The sequence below is a fragment of the Ochotona curzoniae genome, unplaced genomic scaffold (assembly GCF_017591425.1).
Source record: "Ochotona curzoniae isolate NIBS_2020 unplaced genomic scaffold, NIBS_Ocur_1.0 contig_21, whole genome shotgun sequence".
NCBI classification, from domain to species: domain Eukaryota; kingdom Metazoa; phylum Chordata; class Mammalia; order Lagomorpha; family Ochotonidae; genus Ochotona; species Ochotona curzoniae.
This window is the reverse complement of record NW_024465322.1, coordinates 121,680-147,949: the sequence shown is the minus strand read 5'-3', so window position 1 is coordinate 147,949 and position 26,270 is coordinate 121,680. Positions and strand designations below refer to the sequence as shown.

Sequence of the window (26,270 nt, the reverse complement as noted above, 5' to 3'; positions counted from 1 at the left end):
CTCATTCACAAATCTACATCAAGTGTCTGGCGACACTCTGACAAGTTGCTCCTTCGTTCTCATTTATTTCCTTTTCTTTTGCCATTGAATTTTTTCCATGCATTTAGTTTGTGGGTAAAATGACAAGCCTCTTATCAGTGTGAGTACTTTTTAATGAGAGGCCAACTGATTGGCCCTAACTCCATTTTCGGACAACTGTAACACAGATCACTAGAATGATATCTCAAAAACTACTGTACACGAACATATTTGCTACGATTCTTATTTATAAATCATATGACTTGGTGTGGTTTACAATATGCAAATAGATGCTGACAGAAGCAGAGACAGCAGTCAGGAAATGAGAAGGCAACAAGCAGGAGTCACCGACCCTCATGGAGACTCCTTCCTCTTCAGGCACAGATGCCAGTGTCATTTTGTCCTTTTAATGACCACATTTTTTTTTAACTTTGATAAGCAACACTTGGAGATATCTGATGCCTCAGTAACCCGTTCGTTGATAGAATCCAGACTGATATCACTGTCATCAGCTATAAGAATATGAAAAGATTTGTTGTCCTCTTCATTTTCAAAGAACGTCCGCTTTTAAATTAAATATTCGATTGGCCAAATCAAAGACAGAAATGACTTTTATCTCAACACTTAACAGTCATCAGAAAGCAGAGGCTGGCACTGGGGGCTAATTCTGTCGAGCTCAATGTCAGAACCTCCTGGAGAGTGTACAATCTGGAAGTTGGAGTGGCCTAGTAGAGAGATAGTGGGTACCCCCTTCGTGGGAACCACTCCCACTGGAGAGCACTAAAACCAGGACAGGGGCAGGGGTGGCTAGACAGAAAGGCACCTGCCAGTATGGGAGTGGGCTGGATAGGGGGCCGGTTGGGTTGAACTAGGCTTCAATGCCCACTGACAAGTACGAGAGCTAAATGGGAAGTGGGACAGACTGAACAAGCCTGTGGTACATACTGGCAAGCACGGGAACCAGGGTAGGGAACAGGCCTGGTGGGGGTCATAGGGAGTCGTCCCAACCAGGCTGCAGCTCCCACTGGTTTGCGTGAGGACCGAGTACGAAGTGGGTAGGATCGAGCTGGACTACAACACCCATTGGTTCAAGTGGAAGACGGGGCTGGAAACAGAACTGATCCAACAATTGCAATGATCAGCATGTGCTGACTGAGGCGACAAACAGTGCTGGACCCTGTACTGGCAAACTCACACAAGAATCAGGTTTGGGATCATCTCAGATTAAGTTTCTTTGGAGATCCCTCCAACTGAACTGCTCATCTCAGAACCCCAACCATGAAGAGACTACATGAGCCAGTGGATTCTGAATAGGTTTCATCACAACTGGAACGGCGAGATTGGCAGCAATCCAGACCTGTTGAACCATCAAAACTGCTGGAGCAGGACCCTCACAGCGGGGGACCTGGGATGGGTGGGAGGCTGGGTGGGGCTTTTCCCTTTGTCTCTCCCTTGACCCCAGAAACAAGGGGAAAAAAATGATATTAGTGTGGAAACAATGGTATAACTCACTTTCCTGTAGCCCTTGACCCTTTGTACCCTAATCAACTAAGTAAGATTATTAAAAAATAATAATAAATAATTAAAAAGTTAACAGATACATGAAAAAAAAAAACACTTAACAGTCTTGTACTGAAAACCAGCAGCAATTCCAATCCCCCGATACACCTGATAATAATGAGAACACTGCCTTCCGACATAATGGACACATGAAATAGTCCACAACCAACCCCAGGGTGAACCTTCTTTCTCCTCTTGATCCTCCAGGTCTTTCACAACGCACGGAGGGGCAGCAATGCATTGTCCTGTTCCACTGCCCCCTCAGTTACCAACTAGAAATCTTCTTGTAATATTTTTACTGCATTCTCAACTGTTCTCTAAGATAATGATAATATTTGTCTTTCCTTCTCACATTTCCAAAGTCACACTCCTCCATTGGGTTCTCAACAGTTTTCAAAACTGCCTCATTTCCACCAAAAGTTACCTGTTGAAAACCAACAAGATGGTAACCTGAACTTCTTCGCGTTAAAACCTCCATGCCTCTTTAATCTCTACAACACAAAAGCTCTGAATACAATGAAAGTGTGTATTTTCATTGGTGTTCTCATATCGGAATTTCAATAATTCTGTTTAAAATTCTACACCTCCCCAAAGCAACAATGTTAAGGGGCCTCCTCAGAGCAGTCTTTCTATTGACCCTCAAGATCTAAGTGACCCTTTTAACATCACAGATGTTGACAAATATTACTTGAGTTGACTTGAATTAACCTAATTAATTGAAACTATTCAGCTGTGTACTTCAAGCTGCAGCGTCTCTGTGTTTACTCTGCCGGTTCCTCTGTTTACACAGTGCGTAGAGCCAGCAGGCATCGGTCTTCAACGACTGGATGTCACGACGCTCAGAATTCTATCCTGCACCTCAGCCCACTGACACGCCACCACACCTTTTTAATCCAACTCATTACAATTCAGCTGAGGAGTCCCCCAGAACTACAATATCTGCGAACCACAGACATCGTCTTCACCTTGAGGCAATATCACCTTGTTCTACTTCCAAAATCAAATCTATAACTGGATTCTGAGCGGAGATGTTCCTGGATGGACTGATCATCACTGCCTCACACACGTGTTGCCAGCCATGCACCTGTGTACAGCTGGTTCCTAGTTCTCCACACTTCTGCACTAGCCAGGCGTAATGGTCTCAAAATATTTTAGGCCTTAGCACCTCCTTCTCATGTGACAGGAGTCAAATAGTATCTCAGAACAATGCTGAGTCATAAAAGGCAGTTTCACAACAACTTCAAGATCTGCTCTATTACAAGCAGTGTCACTCTCTCCCACTCTATTTTAATCCCTCACATCCATTTAAGGGATGGGAGAAATGGGATAGTACAAACATGATTCTTACATCAGGATCAATGAGTTCTAGAAGGATTGGAAGCACGAAAAAGAATCCGGATTTTTTAGGAATGCCAACATGAAAGACTCTAGATGTTATAAGTTATGCATTCTGTAAGTTGCAGATTTTATGAGATCAATAAATACGAACATCTTTCACTTTCCTCACCAAAGCACTTATTTACAGAAAGTACATAAGTGGAATTAAAGACCTAGATGCAGAATCATTCAAGGAGCTACTCCAACTCAACTGGCACCATGATAGAAGATGGTTCATTCATTTAGTCTCCTGACTAAATCTAGTACATCAATGGTGGGTTAGACTGGCCAGATAGAATTTCAGCTTAGTCTGAGGCCTTTAGATCTGAATCACTCTGATACACTTCTCTGTTTAATCAACCCCCACATTATCCTTTTGTTGCATTTTTGTTAAGTATTAAAACTGCAAAACATGGTAATACAATTTTACTGGCTAAAGCCTTTTCCCGAAGTCACCAATATCTCATTTAGATTTTGCAAGATCTGTCAACTGAAGGTTCAACTGTGAAAGTCACATGAAGTTTCAATTAATAGTGGCACTTCCAAAAACACGCATCAATGCTGTTATATAAAAATTATAGTTTGATTTTTAACAGCTTATTGTTTCAATAATAACATAAGACAATCAACTTGATACACAGTGAATGATAAATTTGGACAGACCAGAGTTAAAACATATTCCTGTTCAAAATCATTATTAATTAATTTAGCTTCAAAACAGAATGAAACTCTGACAAAATCAACAAAAACAAACAAAAAGAAGACCTATCTGAAAGGTATCGCAACTAAAAACTTTCAAATTCCTGTCTGGGGACTAAATTGGAAAATAAAATATAAAATCTATGTGAGACTTATAATCTCTGCTCACTTATATTTACATAGCAGTAATATTTAGACTACAAACACATATTAGGGATGTGTATGCTGGTGTTCTTTCTACTCATATTGGCTATTGAATACATGCTCTTCAATTTTATTATCTGCCTGCCTTGCTTCATGATTCATCACAACTAAAATTTCTGCAAACTATCACGTCAAAATGAGGCTAGAGGCTTGGGTGCTTACTCTCCCAGCTGCAGGCAGATCTAAACCAAGTCTGAGCTTGAAGTGCAAGAATTTTCTCCATCCATGGCCACCATGCTGTGAGCAGCATTCAAGCAGCTCTGGGCATTCTCAGGATGATGACTCCACCCACCATCACCAATGCTGAGGTCAATAAGTCTGGGCTGGTGGCACGGGAGCTTTCTCTCCCAGCTGTGTGGCAACAGCTGGGGGAACTGGAGTTGGGTGGCCTGCGTGCCAATGGTACTGGGCAAAGCCCTCAGGCCACCTGGTGGTGCGCTATGGGGATTTGGAGTCTGGGGAATGGCATAGGTGGGGATGAGTAGGAACCTGATGGTTTATGCCCTGGTGAGAAATGACTTCTCTGGGACTTACATGGACAAGGCCACTCCATATGAAAGGCTAGAACATGAATCCACCAGCGAGGGTCAGAAAAAGGGAACCAAATCTTTCATCCCAAAGACAGAGAATACACTTTTTTTTTCATCACTACATAGAACTTTATTCAGAACTGACCATGGTATAGGTCACAAAACATGCCTCAGATTTTTAAAAATCAAAATTATACCATGCTTCTTTTCAGACCATCATGGAATAAAACTGGAGATAAATAGCTCAAAATAACCCAGAAGACATGCAAAGACCTGGAGACTGAATAATATATTGCTAAATAAGCAATGCGTTATAGAGGAAATCAAAGAGGAATTTTTTTTAATGCTTGAAATGAAGGCATCAACACAATATATGGAATCTTATAGGACACAACCAAGGCAATGTTAGGAGGAAAGTTCATCTCAATCAATGCTGATATTAGAAAAAAACCAGAAAAGCACCAACTAAAAGAGCTAATCTTACAGTTGAAGGAACTGGGAAAACAAGAGCCAAGCAACCCCAAGATTAACAGGAAAAGAAGAAGTAACTAAAATTATGGAGGAAATAAACAAAATAGAGACCCAAAGAATAATATGTAAGATCAATGAATCAAATAATTGGTTCTTCAAGGAAATCAACAAAAGAGGTTCCCCACGAGGCCAACTAATCAAAAAAAGGAGGGAGAAGACATGCATCAATAGCATTAGAGATGAAAAAGAAAATATAACAGATACCTCTGACATAGCGAGAATTATTAAGAACTATCACAAGCAACTATATGCCAACAAATCAGAAGACCTAGAAGAAATGGATAGATTTTGGACACATACAATCCACCAAAATTGAATCATGAGGCAATTATTAAGTCTAAATAGACCTATAACATGCACTGAGATTGAACTGGTAATTAAATCCTTCCCAACCAAGAAAAGCCTGAACCATATGGCTTCATAGCAGAATTCGACCAACTGTTTCAAGAAGAACTTACCCCAATCCTCCACAAGCTTTTGTAAACAATAGAAAAGGAAGCAATCCTTCCAAACTCTGCCCATGAAGCCAGTGTCACCCTAATACCTTAACACCAAAATCAGATAGAGACAAAACACAACTACAGACCAATATCCCTGATGAACATAGATGGAAAGATACTCAACAAAATACTAGCAAAAATGATCCAACATTACATTAGACAGACCATTCACGTAGACCATGGGGGATTCACTCCTGGCATGCAGGAATGATTTAACACAAATCAATAAATGTGGTACATAACATCAACCATAACATCATCTCAATAGATGCAGAGAAGAAATTTAATAAAATCCAACAAAACTTCATGTTGAAACCTGTAAGCAAGATAGGCACAGACGGAACATTCTATAACACAATCAAAGCAATATATAAAAAAAAACCAATGCCAGTGTCATACTAAATGGAGAAAGGCTGGAAGCTTTTCCACCAAGATCTGGAATGAGAAAAGGATGTCCACTTTCATAACTGATAGAGCTATTCAGCAGGAAAAACAAATTAAACGAATTGAAATTAGAGCTAAGTAATTGAAATTATTCCTATTTGCAGATGACATGATTCTCTGCTGAGGAGAACCAAAAGACTCAATGAAGGGGCTATTTGAACTCATATGAGACTGTGGCAGGGTAGCAAGGCACAAAATTAATGAACACAAACTGTTGGTGCTAGTATACACAAATAATTCCATGGCTGAGACAGAAACTGTAAGTACAGTCCCCTTTAAAATAGCTGAGAGGAATCTTAAATACAAGTAATATAACCGAATATGTGGAAGACCTCTATGACGAAAAACTATAAAACATCACAGAAAAGAAATAGAAGACATTAGAAGATGGAGACGCCATGTTCCTGGATCGGCAGAATCAACATCATCAAAATGTCCATATTACCAAAAGTAATACATAGGTTTAAACTGATCTCAATCAAAATGCCAAGAACATTCTTCTCAGAAATAGAAAAGATGATACAAAAGTTCCTCTGGAAACGCAAGAGACCATGAAATAAATAGCCAAAAAGCTATCCTGAAGAATAAAAACCAAGCTGGAGGAATCACAATGCCAGACCTCAAGACATACTCCGGGGCAGTGGCCTTTAGACAATATGGTACTAGTACAGAAACAGAGAAGAATATCAACGGAATAGAATAGAAACACCAGAAGGGAGCCCAGACATCTAGAGTCAATTCATTTTCGACAAGAAAACCGAAAACAATCCAGGGCAAAAGTGTGGTCTCTTCAACAAATGCTGTTGGGATAACTGAACAGCAGCCTGCAGAGTTAAGCAGCAGCACCCACACCTGTCACCTTAAACATAAATCGGCTCTAAATAGATCAAAGACCAAAATCTGCACACAAACTATCAAACTACTAGAGGAGAGCAGAGAGCACGCTCCAAGATAGAGGAATTGGGAAAGATTTCTTTTAAAAGTCATCAAAAACACAGGCATTCAAAGAAACTAAACAAATGGGACTACTTTCATCTAAAAACTCGGTAGAGCAAAGTAAATGATCAGCAAAGTGAAGAAGCAACCAACAGATTGGGAGAAAATCTTTGCATGCTACACAGTTGAGATGGGAGTAACATCCAGCATTTACAGCTTCAGAAATTCAGTGACGGCAAAATCAACAAGCCTGGGAAGAAATGAGTGAGAGAAATGAAAATCCATTGCAGGGAGCGTAGACTAGCAAAACCAGTACGGAAGTCAGAATGGAGCGCGCTATGAGGAGTGAAAACTGCCCTGCCATACGTCCCAGGTATCCCACTGCTGGGAATAAACCCAAAGGAAATGAGATCTGCAGAGACAGGCATCTGGTCGTCCTATATTCACAGCAGCACCATCTATGATAGCAAAGACATGGAAACAACCCAGATGCCCAACAAGAGGAGTGGCTAAAGAAACTGTGATACGTCTACCCCCAGGGAATACTACTCAGCCATAAAGAAGAATGAATTTGCAACCAAATGGCCACAACCAGAGACCACCATGCTCAGTGAAATACATCAATCCTAAAAGGACAAATATTATATGTTCTCCCTGTTACAAGGCAACTTCCTTGCAAAATACAAGATCAATAGCCCTTTCAATGTTGTTTTGCTATCTCATGGGTTTTGGTATTTCTTGTTTTGATTTTTTGCTATTTGGATTTCTTTGTTTTGCCTTTCTTCAAAACCTTTTTTTTCTCAGTAAATTCTTCTCTGACTCACAGGTTACACAGTAGCATCCCTTTCTTCAAGAAAGGTTTTTATTTTCTTTTTCATTTCTTCAGCAACGCATTGGTCATTCCGTAGCATGTTGTTTAACTTCGTGTTGTTGTAAATTTTCTATTTTTCTCCCTGTTGTTGATTTTGTCTTATGGCTTTTCATTTAAGGGGATGTAAACTAACTGTGTAATAGAGACCATCATATCCAGATGTGAGGATTCCAGGCAGCAGGCATCTCCACTTCCAAATCAAAGATGGACTCCCAGTGAAACCGTTAAATGTATCTTGACGTTGGATGCTGGACTCCCTGCCACTGACAATACCTACAGTGTCAGGATACACTTAAACAGCAGAACAATGGGACTATGAGTGTTTGTGAAGAAACATACTACTGTAAAAATAGGAGGGAAATCAGTCGTGGGGGAGGGTTTTGGTGACGGGGTAATGGACATCCCAGAGCCTATGGAACTGCATGATAATTAAAATAAATATACAGGGCCCGGCACGGTGGCGCAAGTGGTTAAAGGTCCTCGCCTTGCATGCCCGGGATCCCATATGGGCGCCGGTTCTAATCCCGGCAGCCCCACTTCCCTTCCAGCTCCCTGCCCGTGGCCCGGGAAGGCAGTCGAGGATGGCCCAAAGCTTTGGGACCCTGCACCCGCGTGGGAGACCCAGAAGAGGCTCCTGGCTTCGGATCGGCATAGTATCGGCCCATTGCGCTCACTTGGGGAGTGAATCATCGGATGGAAGATCTTCCTCTCTGTCTCTCCTCTCTGTATATCCGCCTTTCCAATGAAAAAATAATAAAAATAAATCTTTAAAAAATATATATATATATACAGATATTTTTAAAAAGAAAGAGAATAAGACAAAACCAACTGATGTACTGTGGAAAAAAAAAATAACAAGAAATCTTAGAATACTCTGAATGTCAGGTAAAAACACAAGCTAGCCAAGCAAAATTTAAGAAACCCTAAGTTATAAAGTTGAAACCAACCTAATGGTTAACAGTGGCTTACGCTGTTTCCAAACCACTGAGCTCCCTACGTAGTTAGGCTGGCTTCAGAAGGTTAAAATACCAACTCGAAATTATGTTTATTTGTAATATAAATGGAAAACAGTACATATTTTCACCCTGCTATAGAACTTTTTCCAAAAGTCATCTTTCTTTTAGCGCCTATTCTTTTTTTTTTTTTTTAGATTTATTTATTTTTATTACAAAGTCAGGTATACAGAGAGAAGGAGAGACAGAGAGGAAGATCTTCGGTCTGATGATTCACTCCCCAAGTGAGCGCAACGGCCGATGCTATGCCGATCTGAAGCCAGGAGCCAGGAACTTTTTCCAGGTCTCCCACACAGGTGCAGGGTCCCAAGGCTTTGGGCAGTCCTCGATTGCTTTCCCAGGCCAGAAGCAGGGAGCTGGATGGGAAGTGGAGCTGCTGGGATTAGAATCGGCACCCATATGGGTTCCTGGCACATTCAAGGCAAGGACCTTAACCACTAGGCCACACCGCCGGGCCCTAGCACCTATTCTTAAGAACACAAACAACTCCCTAACATAGAGATCTCCTAGAATGACCACTGCCTAGACTCCATAACACCACAGACACGAACAAAGCAGTTATCTCAGGAACACGCACATTGCATTGCTACTCATCCCTTCCTTACCGCACGAATCCCTGATTCTTAACCCCAATCAAGAGTATACTCAACAACAACTAGACCTTTTAGCGGCCACTAAAAGTTCTCGAAACAAGTCATGAAACAATTCTGAAACTTCAACCTGCGACTGGGGAGTGAGTCAGGGGCTTTTTCCCTTTGTCCTTTCTGTGCTATTATCTAAGGAAATTCTGAATCCTGATTTTCAAGGTTATTAACTCTTCCCATTTTTTTCCCACCAACCAGCGCACTGAAAAGTTCACATCTGGCAGTTTTCAATATATCCTCTGAAATGTCATGAACCAAGATCATTCTTTTAGGTTAATTCCCCAACCCTCTTCCTACGAGGTTGGACTTTTTGATTCATTGGTTTGCTCTGCTCTATCTTTAGAGAGACATTATGGCTGAAATGCCTCTTCAATACACTCCCATAATGTCTCCATTATTTCAGGCAGGTAACTTACAGGGGCTTTTCTGTACGTATAGATGGCTGTTTCCACTTTAGATGTATTCTCTGCATTACAGGAACAAAAACACAGCAAAGGACCGTGTCCAGCAGGGATCCCTTCACTTTGAACACAGTCTCTGGCTCTCAAAAGGGGGAAGTCAACCTCCCTCCCTCTATCTTATCTTCTCTCTAGAAAGTAAAAGAATCTAATCATCCTATTTGTTCTTAGCACACCCGTTTAACTTACACATTAATTATGAACCAAATCCACTACTTCTCTGTGTATTTGTTGGTTTCAAGGTGAGGGCTTCTCTGGTATATTCCCAGGAAGCCACTTGTACAGCGGTTTCATCAGCTCCTTGTTAACTCCTTCCCATTTTCAATACACCTTCTAGGAATCCTTCAGCATGCCAACAGATATTCTTGGTTTTCTTTTACATTTTCAGGAAATACTATACTTTCAGTCTTTCAAAACCAGAGACCCTAAGGGGAAATGAATATGTGACTTCAGTCATTTTTTTTTTTTTGTAAAGAAACACAATTGTAGGTCTTGCTAGGAAATAGAGGTGACAAGAACAGGCATTTAGCTTAGCAGCAAAGATGCCCAAGTCCCACATGTTAAGATCTGGGTTTAAATTCCAGGTCCTGATTCTAGCTACCTCCTAGCACTGACTATGGGAAGCAGCAAAGATGACTCAAGTACCTGGGTTCCTGTCATCCACATGAATGATCAGTGTTGGCCTGAGCCCAGTCCTAGTCACTGCAGGCATATTGAAAGTGAACTTGCAAATTGGAACCCCGTCTCTCTACCTTTCAAATAAATGTAAAAAAAAAAAAAAAGAAAGAAAGAAAAGCCAAAACAACTCCATTTTAACAGTAACAAAACAAGAAAAGGACGCCTTCCTTTATAAATCTGTGCCAGTCATTCCATCATCAGGATGTTTTGCTGTTATGGATAAGGAGACCGGGACAAAAGACAAAGCTTAAGGTAATATGACATCATATCCTCCCCCTCCAGGTTACCTCTGAAACTTCTCCCATGCCAGAGCTACTGTCCAAAACTGATGCCCACTAAAAAATATTTAACATGGCTACCGACTGAACACTTGCACTGACCTGTAGCCTGTTATAAATCATTGTAACAAAATTAACGCAATTGATATATCCATTCCCAACATGCACCTGATGCTACAGCACTTAGAAGGATTTCTAAAATGACCAGAAAATGCGCAGTACCAGATGCCTGGAAACCCCTTAGCTTTCCAGAAAAGCATTCTGTGTCTCCAAATCACACGAATGGATGATCCCAAACTTCACAAACCGCACCGCACTGCACTCTAAAGTTCGCCCGCACTCTGGCTTGAATCTGTACTTTTGTTTTACTCATAAGCATTCTAAGATAGACTGATTTATTGTTTTCATTTGGAAAGATGAGAGTCACAGAAAGATTTCCCATCTGTTGGTTCACTTTTCAAATCACCACAACCTCCCAAAGCAGACCAAAGTGAGAAATCCAGAACTCTTTGCAGGCTTCCCATGTGAGTGGAAGCGATGCGAGTTCATGACCCCACCATTGGCTGTCTTTCCAAGCACGTTAGCAAGATGCTGCATCAGAAGTGGAGTAGCCAGAACTCTAAACACTCCAGTATAGAATGTGAGTGCTCTGAGAGGTGATTGAACCCACTGTACAGAATGAACATTCCACGCTTATCTGTCAACCGTTATTCATGGCTCATCAACAATTCCTGGATTCACCCACCCCACAACATTACCGGCTTTTCTTTTCCAAAGGCTCCCAATGTTCTAACATCTGTCATGGCTCTATTTCTTCCTTACAACTCCTCTGAACAAATATTGTGCATGTCCTGTACCTCTTAGACAGTATCCATTTAAAGGAGGTGGTCAGTTAGCCTTTTACCCAACTGGAAATGTTCAGTCCTATTTAAATTTTTTTAAATCAATGGATGTGTGGCTATGTTGAGTCTAGCATGTTTTTTGTTTGTTTGTTTGTTTGTTTTTCTAAAAGCTATTTAATGCAAAGCACTGAGCAAGGACCGAGGCAGCTCAACACCTGGATTCCCTGGATCTTAAGAGTGTGAAGTTAGGGGTGAGCAGGATGGGGGTCAGCTCACATGTGGACCACTGACTGGGCCACAGCACGCATGACTGTCACTGGTTAGTGTTGGGGCACCTTGTTTCCTACACAATGGCAAAGTTGGGGTATGAGGGCAAATCGTCTTTACTCTGATGGATCAGAGTCTCGGAAAACAGGCTGCCATTTAGCTGTTAAGCATAGCGGCAGGCCAAAGTCTTCATGAGCCACTTGATGAGTTCATGTTTATGGAGGAACTATAAGCTTAACAACAGACAATAGAGCTTGCATTTAGGTTTCTTGTTTGCTTACCGTTAGCTTCTGAAAAGAAACCATTATTTTATTAATAATATATCTGGTATCAGCCAAAAGAATGATTCACATATGGGCCAGCATTTTCTCACTAACATTTGCTACATTCCCAAGATTACGAAAAGCAATCAGTCATTTTGCACATACTATAAAATCTCCTACGAGTCAGGACAATTATAAAACACTTAAAGACATGCCTTAGAATTTTGATACCAGCATTTATCTGTCCCGAGGTGACATACCAAAGGAGAAAAAGCACATCAACAAAAACTTTGGTTACTAACCGGAAAACCAATGTTCATGCTTGTTTGCATTTAAAAGCAAGAGCAAAGAAACGATCTGAATTGTAAAGGCTAACACATTATCTGATCAGCAAGAAGTGGCACAGCCACTTCTCGAAGAATCAAAAGCCTAGGCTTGGAGTCAATATTTCAACTGGACACATTTCCACAGATTCTAGAAGGGAACATAAACGTCATCTTCAGCATACAGGGGTTGGAACTGTCTAAGGTGATTGTGTAAACATATGGCGGTTAGGGAGAGGTTGCAAATTCCCAACTGAGGAATAAACCTCCCTAAAGCCTGTGGCTGAATGTAGCTACTTCTCTGTTCCTTCCTCCCCAGACCTGGTAGTTATTGAAAAGTCTGGATGGTAGCAGGAAAGACGGTCATAACTTGGATGTGTTGGTAACCCAAAAATATCAGAAAATCCTCTTACCATTTTCAAGGAATGTTCTATTTTACCTAGAGGCAACAGAGTTAGTAACGATGTTATCTGCATACAAGCATCAACCTTGAAAACAATGAGTTCATATAAACTGAAGCACCAGATAGCGCCCAGCCTCTGTCACAGCCCATCATGGAAAGCCATCTGAATACCAGAGCAATTTCTTTCTTATAGCTCACATTCTGAGACAGAAATTCTCAGTCTCTATTTAAGCTCTACTTTCCTAAATCTGACTGTCTCATAATTCAAGACTTGGAGTAACCGGCCAGTAGGTGGACATGGGTAGAAAAGATGACTCTTTGGAATGCTGAGTAAAAACTCTGATGATATAAGTTGTTGTGAACAAGCAATGAATGAAGGTTAAAATGAAATGTCATCCTTAATACTTGTGACTGTAGGGCTTTAGATTGCTACCTCAAAATGCAACATTTCATGACACTTGGCGTACTCAGGAATCAAGTCACAAGTCAATACCCAAAGTATAACAGGCTGTAAGTGTCGGAATTTCATCTTTGCTATGGCTGAATAATACGCTATTCTCTATATGTTTTTCACTTATCCACAGATGGACACTTTGCTGGACCCCACACTTCGACTATTATTAATAGTGATGCAATGAACATGGAAACACAAGCCTCCTATGATAGACTGACGTCATTTCCTTTGAAATAAACAGGTGAAACAGAAAAAACAAACACTACATATTCGGTATCTTCAGTAGAACATTTTTTTTAAAAATGTAACTAAATTAACAACAGGCATTACTACTGGCTAGGAAGGGTGGAAGATATGGGGTTAGAATTTTGGTGCGTAGAATTAAAATTAGGTTAGATAAAGAGGTTCCAGTTAAATAAAAACTGAAATCTGGGGCCCGGCAAAGTAACCTAGTGGCTGGGTCCTTGCCTTGCAGTCATGGAGATTCCAAATGGGCTATGGATGCACATGTTCCGGATGCTCCATGTCCCATCCAGCTCCCTGCCTGTGGCCCAGGAAAGCAGTAGAGAATGGGCTAAAGCCTTGGGACATGAACCCAAATGGGAGATGTTTCTCTCTCTTTCTCCTTCTCTCAGTGAATCTGCCTTTCTAATAAAAATAAATGAATAGAGAGAAAGCAAAGGAAAAGAAAAAACAAGGAAGAAAAGGGAAGGAAGGAAGGAAGGATGGATGGATTTCCTGTCTTCCTCCTGATTCCCAGCTTCAATACTTCTCTTTCCTGAAACACCTCTAATACTCCCAACGGACACTGAGTTTCTTCCTTTGATATGGAAGCGCCTTATCTCTTTCCCCACCAACAGCAAATGAATTTTCAGTCGGAAGATTTGGTTCTGGTTCTGTTCCATAATTTACACTCTGGGTGCCAGCACTGTGGCCAAGAGGGGTAAGCTACCAACTGCGGTGCCAGCACCCAAACGAGTACCTGACAGCGTCCCAGCTGTTTTTTTCCACTTTCAATCCAGATCCCTTCTAATGTACCCAGAAAAGCAGCCCATGATGGCCCAAAGAGTTGAGCCTCTTCCATGTAACATGTGACAGAGGAAGCTCCTGGCTCCTGGCTTCGGCCTGTACCAGCTCTGGCTACTGCGATCATCTGGGGAGTGAAAAGGGCGAGTGGAAGATTCTCTCTCACCCTTTCTCTCTTTCTCTTTGTAACTCTTTAAATACATCTTTAGAAAACTTTTCATTGCAAAAAACTAAAACAGCCACAATCTGAATGAAAGACATAACCATACAAGCATTTACAAGATTCATTCATTTTTTTTTTTACAAACTTTACCATAGGAGATGTAAAGGAAAGAAATCTGACGGAATCATATTAAACGTAAAGGGCTAAAAAAAAAAGTCACCTTTCTCCTGTGCTTTTATTTTTTCCTACTGCAGATTTTGGAAAGATGCACATCTCCTAAATATCCATCACGGCACTCTATGGGTAATTTTTGAAATGTATACAACAAATAGGTGAAGGTTGGTGCTGTAACCCAGCCTGTGCCTGGAATACCTGTAGCCCAGTTCAAGTGGCAGGAGTTCCACTTTCAGTCCAGCTCCCTCCTGGGGGCGGGGAAAGCCATGGAAGATGTCTCAAGGGCTTGAGCCCCTGCATCCATGTGGGAGACCCCGAAGAAGCTCCTGGCTTCAAACCTCAGCCCAACTCTGGCCACTGCAGCCATCCGGGGAGTAAACAAATGGATGGAACATCTTTCTCCATCTCTCGTCTCTGTGTAACACTACCTTTTTTTAAATAAATAAGTAAATCTTAAAAAAAAAAGTTTGACTACATTCATCAAGTCCGCAGGAAGAATGCTCATTATTACGTGCTAAATATAAAAGACCAAAATCTACCTTCAATCTCATTGTTGGTTTCTTCCCCATCATTCTGGCTAACCCAGGTAAGTCCTCACTCCTTTTTTATATGCCATGAGCATTACTGGTGGCAAGTCTCTCTCTAAACCATCATCTTGCGTGTTCTCTGTCAGCTGAAATCTGACTCATCCTTGTATATTCACATAAAATGCTATATTTTCTAGGAAGCTTCCCTTAATCCTTACTATTAGAAATGATGACTCCTCACTCTGAATTACATAGTATTGCTCATTTTCCTCATAGCTCTGACAATATAAATTTCCTTGTGCCAATATCCGCCAAATCTATTTAAATCACACTAAGATTAGAGCTTTTACTTATCTTTATATTCCATCAAACACACTGCAGAAAATCTTACACAACAGTACTACAAAAAGTTCGTGAAAAACAGGAGTAAACGTTGCTTAATTCGATGCAACATTTATTTTAAATATATGCATCAGTCTATGATTTGTAATTTTCAAGGACTTTGATAGAGGTATTCAAATATTCCTACAACTTGCCTTCCATATAACCGGTACACAGTTATGATGTAGCTTAAATTTCCAGCTACACTCGTTTGCCTAACCAACTGCCACCAAAGCATGATAAATCCTATAAAATTACCATGTATCATTTCAGGTCATTATAACTTCACATTCTTACCAAAACAGTATATACGAGCTAAAATATGATTGCAACACTATCAAAGTTATAGATCCATAAACCACTCCTAACCTCCTTTCTGTAGCATGTTCTTACAGACTGAATTTTTTTTTTTTTCATTTTACGGGATGATTGCTTGAAAAAAAAAATGAAGTAACACAAAGTGACTTTTGGTCAAAAAAATTAAACAAGATTTCTGAAGACAATCAGAGGTTAAAATGTTAACACAACCACATGTAATGATAACAACACAGATTTTGTAACAGGCACGCGACAGAAGCCTCACCTCTTAGGAATATTGAATCAACACAGAATCCTGAACACCTGCTACCATTTATGCCCTAGGCTAAGTACACACGTAATTTATGGACAGTCGGCCAACAGCTATCGCTAGAAATATTCAACAAATGTACCTTCTCGTCAAGCAAGGGCTCGCTGATCTCATTAAAAACTGCACTGCTTCCTGCACCCCAGATTCCTTTATTACATTAGCAGTTTTTTCACTCCTTAGTATTTCCAGGGTTTTTATGGGCTATCTTGCTTCTTGGTCCTTAAACCCTCCCCTCCTCTACAAATGACTAGTTTACTCAGCGCCTTTAAATTCTGAGCTAAAACCAAGTGTCTTAATGCAAACTGTTTTCCTATTCTCGATTGAAATAAACAACCGGATATTCATTACTTTCACCCCTGTCCCTTCATAACATGTGTCCCTCACGCTCCCAGCTTGCAGATGTGTAAGCTGTCCTATGAACCGTCTCCAATGGCTTCACTACGGATGATGTGATCTACGCTAATAATGACCACCACGCCACAAGGATGACAACGTCAAGCGGATGACAGAATGGCTAAGAGGGAACAGCATGGGCAAACGGGGAACCTGTATTGTTGATGCTAAGGCGTTGATTAGTACTCCTTACCCTGCGCGGGAACAGGAACTGGACTTGTGGCTAAAAACACCTGGATTAATTGGACGCATCTGTATCCAATGTCTTGTGAAATGAGGATGGGGGTGGGGGGAAAGAGTATATCAGGAGAGGTGAAGGAGCAATAACGGAACACTCTGCAGAGACTTCCACCATCACTGGTCTCCTGTCGGTGCTTCATCCCCAGGCCCTCTCCCTGTCCACGTTACTGGCTCGGCCGGCCGGCCGGCCGCAGCACTGTACACAATGTTATACCAAAACTCTATTTATAACTTTGTAACTACTCTCCAATTGTTTCCTAACATAAATGTGACCACAGTTAAGATGAGAAACAAATTCTAATTTGCGACTGACAGAGGAATTTAAAAAAAGGAAGAAAGAAAAAAAAAAAAGCAAGCCCATTCAAACGGACAAATCAGGCACTGTTTGTGGAAGTTTCTAATGTGACCAAGTCAACAGACACACTCACCTCCGTCAAGTGAGGATTGGGGTTAAAGCCACACAGGTTACACACACTGGTGTGACACTCAGTGCACGTGTTAAAATTGGCCTTTTCTGGAACAGCCAACAGAAGCTCGGTGGTATTGCAAAGCGGACAGATGCTTCTAGCAAGGCCTTGTACTGGAGTCTCTGATGCACATGGCGCTGGGGGTGGTTGTGGAGGTTTCCCAGGTTCCACTTGACTGATGTGTTTTGCAGGTGGTTGAGCTGATGAGGGCTTTGTTGGGCCAGGCTGCTGAGATGGGGACTTCGTTGGGCCAGGCTGCTGAGATGGAGACTTCGTTGGGCCAGGCTGCTGAGATGGGCGCTTTGCAGCTTTTGATGTCCCCACCTGATGAGCTGGGGACTTCCCTGGCCCTGGTTGTTGAGCTGGAAGCTTTCCGAGCCCGGTAGGCTGAGCTGCTGACTTGGGGCCAGTCTGCAGAGGCGAAGGCTTCTCTGACCCAGCCTGCTGAGAGATGGGCTTTGCCGTTCCGGGAGGCTGGGCTGCAGGCTTCACCGTTCCTGGCTGTTGAGCTGGGGACTTGGCTAGCCCTGGCTGTGGGACAGGTGGCTTGGTAGCCCCAGTCTGAGGTTTTTCGGGTCCAGGCTGTTGAGCAGGAGGCTTTCCAGAACTCGCTTGCTGCATAGGGGGTTTGGAGGAGGTTTGCGATACAGGTTTAACAGGTTCTCCCTGTTTGGTCTGGGGCCTGCTTGCATCTCGCTGAAGTGGAGACTTTGACTGATGTGGCTGAGAAATCTGAGTAGCCCCCTGGGCTGGCTTTCCTGTACCTGGAGGCTGTGGTTTGATTCTTTCTGCTGGCTGAGACGTCGTTTTGGGAGAGGCCTCTTGCTGAACAGGGTCTGTAACAGCGGGTCCTGGCTGCCTAGCAACAGGTTTGGATGACTGCTGTAAGGGAGGTTTTGCAGTTCCTTCAGGTTTCCCTTGTTCCTTCTGGACTATTTTTTGCTTCTTGGCAGTTTCTTCCTGCGACGTGTCCGGGTCTGATTTCAAATCAAAGGGGTTGAATTTATTTACAACAGAGGAGACAGCACTTAACGGGTTAACCTCCGAGAGAAAACCAGGCATCATGCTGGATTTGCTCTCTTCCTTAGCATCCGTCCTGGACTTGGATTCTTTCAAGCTAATGGTGGAAGGGCTCCTTCCAGGCAATTTCTGCTCTGACCGGAAAGTGTCTGTAGTTCTGCTTTTGCTGAGACCCGGTTGAATCGGATACCCAGGATCTGGCGGTTTTCCTGGCTGCCTTGGCGGACGACTGCTATCCAACTCCTCTTTCCTAGAAGAACGATGGAAAAAAAAAAAAAAAAAAAAGAAGTGAAAATAATGGAAGTTACGGAAAATAAGAGCCAGGACGTCAATCCTGGTTTATCACATTAAGTGGCAGCAAGTCCATCAGTGGAGTTGTCCCTCTTGCACTTGACCTTAGCAAGGTGAAGACGAGAACCAAAAACAGGAAATTGAACCCAGGCACTGGGATGGAGGATGAAGGTACCTTCGCCACAAGCCTACACGCCTTCTCCCTAAACTGGAAATTTGGTTCTTTGCTACTTTCTTGAAACGGGGAACAATTTTCAGGAAGCATGTGAACCAAACAAAAAGCAGTAATTGTAATGAAGATGTCTACTTAGAATTCTGGGGCCAGCAGGGCAATTCGTGTAGCTGCGGCCTTTGGAACTGACATCCCAAACAAGCGCCAGCTCGCTGGATCCACCTTCCTTCCAATGCAGATCCTAGCTAATGTGCCTGGTAATGAATGCAGCAACCAAACGGGAGACCCAGAAAAGGCTCCTGATTTCCAACCAGCTCAACGCCAGCCACTGTGGCTATGTAAGCAGAGAACCAGCAGATGGAAGATCTCTCTCCCTCCACCTGTCAATGAAAGAAATACATCTTTGCAAAAATGTAACGAAACTCATCATCCTTAACAGAAGCTGAATGGTGCAAGCTTAAGGAAAACCTCGAGAAAGCAATGGTGTTTTGTATTGTTGAACACACCCGTGCAAAAGGATTTACACGTGATCTTAGGCACAAGGCCGAGAAGCAATGTGCAAAGTTTTTTTTTATCCTTTTTTTAATCCAAATACCAGCAGCATTGAGAAAATTACTGACTTTAAACGAAGGAGAAATTGGCCCATTTTCCACTTGATTTTGAAAACTGACATTCGTTATCAAGGCTCCTTGTGACACTATGAGAATTCTGTTAGCAGAAGCCACATGAGTCCTCTTCAAGAATGCTGAGAAAACCAGAAATCAGTCCAGCTTTACTATCTTCCAAAAGCAAAAAGACAAAACAAAACAAAACAAAACAAAAAAAAAAACACTAAATTTTGTGGAAGAAAAATTTTTTTCAATACTCGAATCTTTTTGGGAAAAAAGTCCCATTTTGTTCCAGAAGAGCAATTTTTTCTTTTTAACAGCTAAATCTTAATTTAAATCTTCTAAAGAAATCTGTAAGACTTGCTTAAAGTATCCCGAGATATATCCTGGAATCTAAACAGCAAAAAGCCAGCTGTGATCTTAATTTTTGAAAATTTCTGGTACTTTACTCAAATGAAAAAAAAAAATACGCAATGATCACTTTATCTTGTATTTCATACATCATCAATGATTGCTATTGATAGATTAGGAATATAGCCATTATTGAAATGATATAGCAATGTGACAAGAAATTTTTAAGATTTCTTAAATTAGTAAGCAGATATTAAAGTAAATTTAAAAAATACAAGAAGTAGAGTTTTAAATGCTCATGGTCAAATTACTAAACAAAGTATTTATTATTACATAAATATTTTTGGATCTAAAACCATCCTTCCCTGAAAGATGCTGCAAGATTAAGAATATTCTGGGGCCCAACACAGTAGCCCAGTGGCTAAGTCCTCGACTTGAACGCGCTGGGATACCATATGGGCACCAGTTCTAATCCTGGCAGCTGCACTTCCCATCCAGCTCCTTGCCTGTGGTCTAGGAAAGCAGTGGAGGACGGCCCAAAGCCTTGGGACCCTGCACCCACTTGGGAGAGCAAGAAGAGGCTCTGGGCTCCTGGCTTCAGATCAGCATAGTTCCGGCCATTGCGCCCACTCGGGGAGTGAATCAACAGACAGAAGATCTTCCTCTCTGTCTTTCCTCCTCTCTGTATATCTGACTTGGAATAAAAATAAATAAATCCTTAAAAAGAAAAGCAACAAGAATATTCTGCATTAGAATTAGGCAGCCAATCAATAAATCCTTTGATCTGTGATTTTAGAAGGAACAGTGATTTAGTAGAAAATAAAATGATAGAATCATAAGAAAGTTCCACAGTCTCTGATTCACTTTTTCAAATTTCACCTGCTAATGTACCAGGCTACCAACTTTTTAATTTCCTATTATCCAATGATTAACATGAATAAAGTTTTTTTTTAATACTTCCTTAATGGTGTAAAAATCTGTGTACAGATAGGTATAAGACACGCTAGAAAGCTCAGAAGCCTTTCCTTAGGCAGGGGACTAAAATTATTACGCAAGTTAATTTTCCAAAGTCCCACTTTTGTTTTAAAAACTAAAGGGATGTATTTCCATTTTGGGGAAAACTCATTTTAGCATGTTTCTCGATAGGCCTTGCTGTGTGTCCCCTACTACAAAGAACCAAAGTAAAAAGCAAGAAACACTGTTTTTTGCAGAAAAAGTACCTGGTCAGCTCTTTAGCATCTTCCATAAATGTTCTTAGAGTTGATTCATATAATTTAACTCCCCCTTTTAAGGGACTGCATCCTAAATGTGACTATGCTACGAGTAAGTATTTATACCTTTGGTTGAATTAGCTAGAATACTTTCTTTTAAAGTGATACAAAAATCCCTCTTGTTCATTTCAGCCAACTGTTCTCTCCCAAAAACACTCTTCAACGTATTGTGGCAATTATTTTGTCGCGTTGCTATACTTCTCAATGATAACCATGAATAGGTCATGAAGAGCAAATATTTGTAGCAATAATTCAGCCAGTACTAAGAGCAACCTAGTTGCGCCCGTAATTATAACTGCATACGCTTGCAAACAAATACCAGTTTTACTATGTATATTACAGAACACCCTGATAGAAAACATGGACATATTCCTAAGGACCGTCCCACAGTTTTATTTGCTATTTTAGGTGCATCAAAATAAAGCACAATGTCTATAAGTGGGAAATAGGAACAATATCATTTAGAGAAGCTATTGGCTTAATAAAGAGCAAAAATGTGACAGTGCCAAGAGTGAGATTATGGTGATTTTGGGGGATCTGGTCCAATAGTTATTTTGTTAAAGGTGACCAAAGCCCCACCTGTGTCTTTTTTGTAAGAGATTTGAGTTACTACGAAGGACATATTTTGCTAATCTTTCACCATTAGAACCAACCCTGACATCTAGAAGAGAATGAATGTTTGATGAATTAATGAATAAATGGATGACTACCAAGCAGTGGATGAATGAATGAACACGCACGGCTTTAGCTGGACTCCAGATGAATGGCTTTTGAATTTTTTACATTTCAAATTTTCCTGCAGACTTCCCAGTCATCAACGGACACACTGCATAGTAGAATCTGTACTCTGCAATGCCAAATGGGGTTGGAGTAAGGGGTGGGGAGAGAGAAGCTGTGAAGGTATTTCTCTAGTGGGAAAGAAAAAAAAAGGAATTCTAAAGGAAATAAGATGTCACATTTCCATAGAAAATTCTGTTGATGATAAAAGTTCAGTAAAGTCCTTCTCATTTGACAGATCTGCAGCCACAAATAAACTGAGCAATCACAGAATTGCCATTCCTTGGTTCTACAAGGAATCAAATCATCCAAGGGATGCTTTATTTATAACTCTACTAACTTGTAACTACTCAGCATTGCTTTATCTGCTTCTTTCACTAGTGTGATTCTCACACTGCAATTTGTTTCAGAAGTTAAAAGTTCTCCAGATTCAATGAGGCCAATAGTTAGGAATGTAACAAGAGTGATAATTAAACACGCACACACACACACACACACACCAGGCAATGGCATTCAACAACGCTGAGTCGCATAAAATGTGATAAAACTAGAAACACAAGCAAACAGAAATCTATCCATTTTTATACTCTCAGAGATACTGATGCCTACGGAAGCCAAAAAGCTAAATCAAAGTCACAGAACTAGTTGGTCACAGATATGTGACACGCTCATGAGGTCATGGATCAAGATTTCCCCTGCATGAGAGTGACATCTCAATATGTAAGGAAAACGAAATACATCAAAATTATGCATGACAATGTAAGATTTAGCTTCCAATTCGTATGCAGCCGACAATGATAATATCATTTGACACTGATTTAACGACAATCTATATTTGTAGGGTTTCTTTAAGTTAGAACTCCCTACACAGTTTGTAGTGGTTTTCAAATTACTCTCAGATGAGGCAGGTCATAGCAGCTTTTGTTTTGTTTGGTTTTGTTGTTTTTTGGGTTTTTTTGTGAGAGGCAAAGAACCTGGGACATTTTGAGAAATATCATTTGCTGAGTCAGTTAAAAAACCAATAGGTTAAAAATCTAAGACTTGGGTCTCCTAACTCCTAGTCCCTCAAACAAAGCAACAAATCCCACTGTGTCCAATTCACATGATTTACGCGATGGAAATTTCGCTGTTTGTATCTATACATGAATTAAAGCGACCCTATACACCCAAGCACTTCTTTGATTAGCCCATAGGATGATACCAACTTTACAGAAGTTACATACTTTTTCAGTAAAACGCAACCATGCTGTAAAAGAATTTCTTTGAAAAATGTCCATTTGTGGCCTTGGAGGAAGCTCTCATCGAGAACTCCTTGGGCCACAAATCCACTTTTTAGAAGAATCCCATCATAATGATCAACAGCAGGAGCGTCACGGACGGAAGCCATACAGTAGGGTCACAAGCCGAAGCCATGCTTGCACCCATCCTGCAAACAGCAGTCTAGAACCCAGAAATCAAACGTCGCATTCTGCTTGGTTGTTTGCAGCCGGTATGCCAGACCTGTTGCCCCGTGCCTCTCCCAAAAAAACTACTTTAAAAGATCTGGCATATCTTTTCAAAAGTATTCGATTATGTTATTATCCCGCAAAAATCTAGCGAATCGACATTTCAACGCTGAATCAAAGTGTGATTTTTCTGAATCAAAGTTTCACGAGGTGAACAAAAACATATGCTATCTAAGACAATGGACGAGAAAGATTTAATACCGATAATAAACCAATATTTATATTACTTAACTACCGAGCATATTTAAGAGAAAGGGCTGCTTTGTACAGTCTTAAGTTCCTTGCCATGTGAACAGGGTTTGGATGTATTAAAATTTAAATCCCTAAGAGTTTATGCGAACATATATCCACCTACCTATGAAACACATCCATTTCCCCATTATGTGACAAAATGACAGCTACTTAGAATGAGGGTGACTAGGTGAAATTATTTCCCTGTATGAAATTGACAGTAGGAATCCACAAGCATATGACTCAGTCTTTCGGATGTCCTCTATTCCAAAAGAAAATTGCATTTTTTTCTCTCCTACAGCAAGAACCATTTCTCAGACAGAACTGCTCTCTGCTGGTGGGTACAAAGTTACAGGGTTTGTTTACAACCGCAAGGGCAGGGCCCCTCACTGATTATACCTTCTTAGTACTCCAATTAGAAAACCACTGATTTGTGGGGATCAAGGGGAAACACACCCTTGGAGCCAGAACGAATAGATTCGGATTGCAGACTGCTCCTCAACCGCGGTGCAAGTTACCGTTTTCATATCCATTTTATTTTTTTTTTCTTTCGTTTTTAAAACTGGAAATTGAACATTCATCTCGTGGCCATCACAAATTCTCCTATTTCCCACACACGCGCGCACACACACACACACACACACACACACACCCCAAAATCTTTTGAAGTAAAAAAAACAAGAGGGGGTTTAAAGCTCTCCATCAGGTGCTACCTCAGCATCCACGCAGAAGCACCTGCCCTGCTGTAACCAAACCATCTGTTTAATGCCAGAGAACACATCCTAGGGTCCCTTATCGAATAAGAAAGGTACACTCCCTCTGCGCCTTCCACCTAACCGCGTCCGCTCTCCTCCGGGAACCGGGTGGGAAAGGAGATGGAGCACCTTGGTGGGAGATGAAAGATACCGCCTGAAACACAGGTAAACTCCCTGGCCACCCACCTCCCTGTGGCACTAATGGAAGATTTCCAGCTTAGTAAAAACGCTGGAGGGCGTCTCTCCTTGCCACACTCCAAGGGAACCTGTTCCAAAAGGTCAAAATCACAGCCTAAATTTAAAAAAAAAAAAAAAAAATTGATGCCCACCCGCAGGCGTTGGAGGTCCCTTTGCCCACCCCAGTTAGGGAGACCACAACGCACGGAGGTGCTATGTATGTGCGGGCCGAGCCGGCACGAATGCGCACGGGTAGGCGAACATACATGACCAGACATATAGACACCATGCTGTGCGTGCCTGTGCATGGTCGGCGACTCCGCAGCAGCAGCAGCAGCAGCAGCAGCAGCAGCAGCAGCAGCCGGGGGGCCGCCTCCCTTGGGCAGCCCCTGCGCCCTTGACAGGACAGCGGCGATCTGTCTCCTCTCCTCTTGGCTCAGCCGGCTCAGGTCCGCCTCCATGCCGGCAGGGAGTGCGGCGTGCACGGGGCTCTCCACCCCGCCGGCGCCTCCCGCCGCCGCCGCCGCCGCCGCCAGCCCTTCGGGGAGCGCTTCCCCTTCCAAGCTCGCCTCGTTGCCCATGGCTCAGGAAAAGACGCTCCTCGCGCAGCCTCCGGGTCGGGAAAGCCGCGAAGCCCCTGGGTCCACCCGCCGGGGCGTGCCAACGACCGACTCCGGGCAGGGCGCCGCCCGGCCCGAGACACCGGGCGCCAATTCAGTCTCGCTCGCAGGTGACGCCTGTCGCCGGTGCCTCCTCCATGTTGGGTAGCGCCAGGCAACCTTTGCAGAGGCCACCCCACGCACGTCGCCTCAGCACCCAGGGCCGGGAAGGAGCAGATCTGAGCGGTGACAGCCGGGCGCCGTCGGCGCCGCCCATCGCGTCCCGCCTCCCGGCCCGCGCCCTAGCCGTGCGCATGTGCTCCCCGGAACAGGTGATGCCCGCGCGCCCGCGCGCACCCCGCCGTGCGTCCGCAGCATCTGTGCGCGCCCTCGGCGCCCGTTTAAAGGAGCCGGGAGAGAGGGCCGTGCAAACGTGGGGCGAAACGGCCGACGTTTCCCTCAGGCATATTTCCGGATGCCTCAATCTGGAGTTTTGGCGGATCGGGATCCTGGCGAACGGGGAGGGAGGGGCGAAGGGGAGTGGTACCCGTTCTGCCTGCCTGCCAAGGCTCACGGGATTTGTAGTCTCTCACTCTTAACCCCCTAATCCCTCCTCCCGCTGCCCCTCCCCATCTGGAAGCTCTGGAGGGGGTTCCTGTTTTGGCCTGGCCATTTGTGAAGAGCTCCAGCAAATGCAAGATATTTTCTGACTCATTCTCTCACGCTGCCCCCACCCCCACCCCCCGTTCAATTCTGCCTTTCAAATCGGCAAATATTTCAAAAGCAAAAATGCCACCCAGCTGGTTCACGCAAGTAATACAGCTAAATCATTTTTCAGACACCGGCAGAGAGGGCCGTGGAAATGTGTCTAAATAGTTAGACACACACAGACTAACTATTGCTCTTGGTCAAGGTGGCTGTTTCAACTCCAGATCTGCCTCCCCAATTTTGCCACCTGCCTTTGCTGATAATGATGGGCTTATTGCCAGCACTGTTAACGCTCAAATCCAAGATCTGGAAACAAAACAAACAAAAAAAGTCAATGAAATAAATTGTAAAAGACGTAATTTTTCTAGGTGCTGCGATAGTCATCACATAGTTGGATAGTAGGTTCTACTTGGTGGAAAACTAAGAAGTGGCATCATGAAAACATTTTGTCGCATCGCTGTTAAATAAGAAATGAAGCGTCACTAAATTAAACTGTCATTTGAGTGCCTAACT

At 42.4% G+C, this 26,270-nt stretch overlaps 1 protein-coding gene across 1 annotated transcript in view; it reads right to left on the bottom strand.

Annotated features, from left to right (window-relative positions):
• Positions 1 to 25,031, bottom strand: part of PCLO (piccolo presynaptic cytomatrix protein) — a 334,110-nt gene extending 309,079 nt beyond the window's left edge. Inside the window, exons 1-2 of the mRNA XM_040970975.1 lie at positions 24,751 to 25,031; positions 17,254 to 18,562 (exon numbers count right to left, since the gene is read on the bottom strand). Of these exons, the coding sequence (XP_040826909.1) occupies positions 17,254 to 18,562; positions 24,751 to 25,031 (1,590 nt within the window). The remainder of the gene's footprint in view (positions 1 to 17,253; positions 18,563 to 24,750) is intronic.
• Between the last annotated feature and the right edge of the window lie 1,239 nt (positions 25,032 to 26,270).